General features: G+C 32.0%; 1 protein-coding gene across 8 annotated transcripts; it reads left to right on the top strand.

The window, feature by feature from the left end:
- The first annotated feature begins 792 nt into the window (after positions 1-792).
- LOC113276170 (cysteine proteinase COT44-like) lies at positions 793-4,114 on the top strand. Of its 8 annotated transcripts, none has more exons than XR_003324113.1 (6): positions 793-944; positions 1,264-1,429; positions 2,228-2,335; positions 3,219-3,351; positions 3,480-3,573; positions 3,682-4,114. XR_003324113.1 is itself a non-coding variant. In XM_026525738.1 (3 exons), the coding sequence occupies exons 1-3, from the start codon at positions 3,281-3,283 to the stop codon at positions 3,802-3,804; spliced, it is 288 nt and encodes a 95-aa protein (XP_026381523.1). In that variant the 5' UTR covers positions 2,346-3,280; the 3' UTR covers positions 3,805-4,114. The 8 variants fall into 8 exon arrangements, 1 of the variants encoding a protein (XP_026381523.1); XR_003324117.1 differs by having other exon boundaries at positions 2,225-2,335; XR_003324116.1 differs by having other exon boundaries at positions 1,264-1,754.
- The last annotated feature ends 2,853 nt before the right edge of the window (positions 4,115-6,967 follow it).

Below are 6,967 nucleotides of genomic sequence, written 5' to 3'. Positions count from 1 at the left end.
ACCAACAATTTATATCAAAGAGAAAAATTAAATTCTAATGCTAACAGATTTTGCAAGATTAATATAATTGACTTTAAATTTTGTTACAAGTTTGGTGAATGACCTTTGATGATATTTTTTTGAAGTAGTGAACGAAGTAATGTTCTATTGCCCATAGGATTTGTTCTAACGATTAACTATGTTTGTCCCAAAGGGTTGTATGACTTACACACACAATATTAGAAGATTCGAGGATAAGGACATGTTTATTAACCAACTCCTCAAACATTTAGACCTGGATCGATCGGTTTGATTCTTCTCAGATAATTACGACATGTATGAATTGAAGGATACATTTGAAACACATATCCTTACGCGTGTCGTTATGGTACGGGTTGAGACCTAGTCTATATTATAAGGGACAGTGGTGTTTTTCGATATGGACGGTCATCTATAGTTGGAACATATAAAGAGCGATTGAGATCGCATCAGAATTCCAGTTAAAGAAATTCTCCTGATCAACAGTGATTTACATTTTCGGCACATAAAAGACGGTCGTGATTACACTCTCCTTTCCAGGTCGTTTTTATATCCCGCATGCACCCTAAACTCCATAGTTGCTAATAGGAGGGACCGGATTGTTTGGGGTGTACCAAAATATAAATAAGACAAAACAACATTTGCCTTTGGATTGGTACATCCCCAATCAGATTGATACCCCCATTAGCAGCCTTCTAAACTCATTGATTCTGCTGAGTTATTACATCATTGAATGCCATATGTTTTTCTTCTCCCCAATGAAACGCCTTTATGTTATTCTCACCCATTCTACTTCGTTCAACTGTGGGTTTATCTACCATTTCTACTGTGGGTTTCTATAAGAACTTCTAATTGATCGATGATTCCCAGTTCTTCGGAATGATTTCTTATTTTACCCGATGAAATGAAAAATTGAATTCGCAAAGGTATAAAGATACAAACCTAACCCAAAATATTTTACAGAAGATCTCTTTAGATTGATTATATGTAAATAAAAATTCAATCAAAATGTTTTGGATTCTCTAATTTCGGTATTTACTGCCGTAGTTTTAAAAATTCTTTTTTAATATATTGGTATATTGTGCAAGTTATGCAAATGATTTTTGTTTTTTGTTTGTCAGAATTTTTTCTTACATGAGATTTAGGTTTTCATTTTATCAATACTGTATCAATACCTACCTATCACAACAAACATGAACTGGGCTTATTGAAAGTCATCTCTAATCTTCCATTTTCTGATTTCAGGAGATTTTTTTTAGGCAAAGAATAAATAGGTTTAGGGAGCAACACAATGAGGCGGAATTTCTTTTTATGTGATGCGCCACTATATACCTGTAGGTCGGGACTAAAAATTGCCATTCCATGCATTTTGTCATTGGCGCAGATGAAGGAGTTTTGGTATTCTGGGAAGGTACAAGTCTAATTGTTGTCTTCTAATAATTCTGAATTGATAAGCTCATCCAATAAGCTCATTTGCACATCTTTGATTGATATGACCAAGTTCTCGAGTTTTCTTAATATTATCTTAGAGAGCTTATTGCTTAGGAACCCATATAGATCTTACATCTAAAGATACCATCTAATACATGATCCTTCACCTACCAATCACTTCGTAGATATCATCTAATAATACCCGAGATTCTTCTATTCTGTTGAAGATACTAGATATCATTTGTTGATTCATAATCTCATTCATGGAATAACGCACCAAGATAAGGAGGAAGAAAAGGTTACTCGTAGGGTTTTCTTACTTATACTCGATTTTGGTTAATTCAGATTAGGGTTTTCTTTTCTCCGTTGAACTTCTAAGTGATTATGTTTGATTCGATTTAAAAAAATTTTCCCCAAAATATTGATTTGATTGAACATATCGTGCATTAAACTCCTCATGTCCTTACCCTTCCGCTTCCTGAGTGAAGCTATACAGGGAGAGCTTGAAATACTATATGTGGATAACTTGGTAAGGTAAAGCTAAACTGTGTTTCTGTGGTTCGTTTATGTTGAGCTATTTGTAGGGAGTCATTATCTTTTCCATTGGATTTAATGTTCGTGTATAACATTAAATCCATTAGTGACGGCTTTATATATATTTTCATTAGAGGGTGCTTCATTATTTTCCCTTTTATTTGATATACTACTTATTTGGAAGTTAATTAAGCGTTAATCCTTCCTTAATTATCATAACTGTTGTGTAAAATAATTGAAGCAGGTGAACTACAATTGAGATATCTCGATTGGATGCTTGGTATTCAACCAAGGAGGGATCTGTGGAAGGCCCTGATGTCGTCCTCCTGAAATTATTCTTCGCTTTATGCAGGTAATCTTTCATCTTTCCAAGGGAAAATTATCTCTTAGTAGTGCAGAAATTCATAATTATTTGGTAGTTTTTAGATTTTGTGTTTTATGGGCCTTGACAGCTTAGTTTACATAAATTGTTTTAAAGTTATCCAGTTTCTCCAAATATATGGAACTATATCACATCGAATGTTTGGACCCCGTCCTTCTCAAAGTGCGTCATTTTAGAAATCAAACCTAAAACTTTTAGTAGAATTTATAGAGCATTTTATAACAATTTCTCATACTATTGTTGAATGTTTCAACTTTCAATGGTAAAGTATACCACTTTCCATGATTATTATGTGAATGATAATTGATAAAGTTTTATGTTTATTTTTAAAGAAAACTGACAGAAAAGTGAAGGCGATGTTTGAATTCATCGTGAGGAACCCATTTCTATTATACATAGGGATTCAATCTTAGATTCACCGTTATGTATTCCAATTTTGGAATTGTAACCTCGGGCTTGCTTACAAACGCTCAATTTGAAGTTGTGCAGTCAGTTTCTTAAGATTTTTCGTTTGGTTACTTTGTTGAGCATAAGTTCTCACAGGACCGAGTTCGTTAATGATTTTTAGTCGGCTTATGCATCTACAAAATTTTGGAACTTTGGAAAAAAATTTAGATTCAATACAACTGTCCTAGAACCTGTTTTTTCAGCTTGATGCTTCAGAATTTGAAACAAAGGAATCTGCGAACAAGATCTGCTGTTTTGCAAGTTTTTGTGCACATCTCTTGGATTGATAAGTATTACTCTTTTAAGATGTAGTATGGGGTACACTCAGAAATACTCAAAGTGCTGGTAAAATTCGGTAACACTCTGATTTATTACTCTTTTAATATGTGGTAGTTGATTGCGACAGGTCCTACAATAGCGGGTGCAATAGTGGACTCATGGATTACATATATAAATGGGTCATGAAGAATGGAGGAACAACACCAAGGGAGATTATTCATATCAAACTGGAGACATACAGAACCTGCGATCAGAAAAAGGTATGACATAGCTCTTAGCTCTTCCAAACAATTATTTCTAATTCATTTAGCCTGAGTTCTTGATGGATATATGTTTTTATAGTTAAAAAAATATCTGTTAACCATTGATGGTTATGCCGACATACCAGAAACGGCAAAGGATTACTTAAAGATGTTGTAACTCAACCTGTGAGTGTGGGTATATGTGGTAGTGATGCGGCATTCCAACTGTATCTACTGAAGGTGAGTACTTGAGAAATATTTATCATTTTATATGGTTACAATACCTTATAATACAACGAGCAAATATGACCTAACTTGAAGGCTAAATATTTGCTGCTTATTTATCAGGGGAGCTTCAGCAGATCATGTTCAATGCACTTGGACCATGCTATGCTGACTGTGGGGCAAGGGTTTGAAAATGGGGTCAATTACTGGATCTTAAAAATCTCATGGGAAACAAGTTGGGGATGAAAGGTTACATTCATGTTATGTAATGGTCCATTTAAAGTAGATATTAGTGGTATAAACATCCTAACTTCATACCCACCTGAGACGAGTCCAAATCCACCAACCGTTGCTAACCCTCTCAAACCAACGAAGTGCTTGCAGTCTTTTACCAAGTGTGCCGCAGGGGAATTTTTCCGTTGTGGTCAGAGTTTACTATGGTATAAATGTTGCTCACTGAATGTTATTATGTGTTCTAAAGACTGCGAGCATTGCTTCCCGCAAGATTATCCAATTCGTTATACAAAAACAAGCCAATGCTTTAGGTTTTTATTTGCATTATCTGCACCTTAATTTGGTCGGTCAAACTAAAAAACGAAAACATAAGAAAATGACTTTCTTTTTTGGTTATGCTTGAGAAGCAGAACAAAAGGAAAAAATGTCATTTTTTGGTTAGACAACAAAGAAATACAGTAGTTCTTTTAGTTTTAACCAATTGAACAAATTAGTGGTTGTTTTTCTGTCATTTGGTAAACAGGCATAACAAAATACTGGATGATTATGAAAGGAGCTTGAAGAACGAGGCTCTTCAGGAAATTCGGAGGTTGAAGCGACTATGGCAGCTGTAACAAAATTGACAATTATGGCAGCCGTAACCAAAAAAAATTGGCATTTAAACTCTTACTAACATCTCTTCTTATGTCTAAACTATGAAATGAGGTTGCAATTAACGATGTAAAATCTTTAGTAATTCTTTATATGTTATCTGATTCCAGTTCCATAAATGCTTCAAACTTGGATTTATTGATATGCTTATCAGCACAAAAAAATAAAATAAAAAACACAAAACAAAATCCGTGCTGTCACGTCACGGGTCATACCCTAGTATAAGATACAAAACAAAGCTTGGCTAAGTTAGGCTAGATAAAGAGCGGACGAGATTTGTCTAGGAGGCATAAATCTACGGTCATGGTTTTTTCAACTAACCATTATAAATACTTTATTAATTAGTGTCCTATTAATTGCTTATGATGAATGATTAATTAATTTTTCATGATAAATGTTCATTTAATGAATCTAATAAATACATATTCTCTATATAAAAATAGAGTTTTTTCGAGCGTCGTGGTTAATCGGAGCTTCTGGTTGATTCTTGCCCCACTGTTAAAAATTTCGGCCAATAGAAATTAAGGAGAATCTTTGAGACCCAGGGTATATCATTCGGCCAATCACATTCTAGAATATAATTACTTAAAATATATAATCTTGAAAACATTCCAAAACAGGTAGAAACAACTTTAAAATTACCAATAAATAAATGATTTCATTAAATATGCAATATTCATCATGATTTTATCATAAAATTAAATCAATCATCAATCATAAGAATTAAAAAAAAAATCCAATGTCCATTGTCCGATGTCCGTTTACACTTTTTATAATAGAACTCGCCTAATTACAGCTACAAACTACTGGTAGAAAAGAATGCTTAAATTTAATTGTTGCTATTACACTTTCAGATAATATTAAATAACTGGATCATTGATTAAATTTAGATCAACGATTAGAAGAAAAATACTTGTGGATGTCACACATGAATCGAGTAATCTTCTGGCTTATAAAAGGGTTTGTTTATCCTGTACAAAAACAAATAATACAAAAATCAGTGATCATGTTGGAAGTGTTAGGACATTGGAATTAAGCATAAATCACAAAACAATATGATATAGAAATAAAAATGGATCCTTAGCAGCGACAAAAAAATAAAATGGAATCATTAAAAATATTAGTAGGAAAAAAAATCGCGGAATTTTTGATGCAATTATCTTGGGAATATTATTCATTACATATTTTATCTATTAATAAATAAAAAAAGAAAACATTCATTCCATTTACAAAACTATGATGATAAGATAAAACAATTTCTATTATTGGACTATGATGCCTGATATATTTTTAGACAAAAATACTTAACAAGTAAACGTGCCCATAATCTAAAAAATAATAATATAATTGCCCTAAATTACAAAAATTACTAGAATTTAAGATTTCGGTTGATATGTTTACAAATTAAAAAATATTTTCTATTATTCATTCCATTTTGCCAAAAAATAAATAAAATAAGAAAACATTCATTCCATATGCAAAAAATAAAGATAAGATAAAATAATTTCTATTACTGGGGGCATGATGCCTAATATATTTTTTTGACAAAAATACTTAAACAAGGCATGGCTATCTAAAAAATATATTATTTGCCCTAAATTATAAAAATTGCTAAATTTTAAGATTTCAGTTGATATTATTTCCAAACCAAAAAATAATTCTTATAGAATTTTTTGGGTTTGGTAACTCATTATATAAAGCATTTGAGCAAGAGCCTAACCTCATTGTTTGCACGTTGTTTTTTACATTTTATCGATCTTTTTCTTTTGTTTCTTATTATTTAGGTTTTTGTTGTCTAATATTTTCTTCTTTGTTATTTTTGTTTTGCATGCAGCATTGAAAGGAATTGGAGCTCATACAGTACTGACATTAGAGGTGAAGAAGTTAATGTTGATGGTTTTGTTTTTGTATTTATTTATTTTTTATATTAAACTTGAACCAAACTCTCAAAGGCTTAAGACAAGGTATTGATCCGGAAAATCAGTGAGCAAAAAGATAGCCACAAAAATGAATAGGATGTGAAAAGTCCATTTGCTCAAGTCTCTCTTTATTATCGTGTTTATAGTTATTGTATAAATTGCATGATTTTCGCCACTGTTCCATACGGGAAAAAAAAATCAAGATTTAATATATCACTTGTGTTTTTTTCCCCTCTTTCTTATTAGAGGCTTAAATGGTTCCCAACTCAGGTATGTTTTTTTTTGTTGTTTTCTAATTGTGTTTGTAATCACATTCATTATTTGAATTCATCTTACGCTGCCGAAAGCAATATTCCAATATAACATTTAAGGTCATATTTCTCTTCCCCATGCTTATGCAATTTTAGCATGTTGAAGTAATTAATTTCTCCTTGCAGTCGATCCAATATCGCTTTAAAAATGAAAAAAAGTTTCTGATCCAATATCTCGGGTTATTTGGATTTAATCACATTATATATAAAATCACGTACAACCTTTCAATTAAAATTAACCATTTTTTATCTAATTGCAAAGATGGGGACTTTTATGGAGATAGATGTTGTCAT

The sequence above is a fragment of the Papaver somniferum genome, chromosome 4 (genome assembly GCF_003573695.1).
Source record: "Papaver somniferum cultivar HN1 chromosome 4, ASM357369v1, whole genome shotgun sequence".
NCBI classification, from domain to species: Eukaryota; Viridiplantae; Streptophyta; class Magnoliopsida; order Ranunculales; family Papaveraceae; genus Papaver; species Papaver somniferum.
Note: the sequence above shows the minus strand (reverse complement) of the source record. Positions and strands in the feature narration are given on the sequence as shown.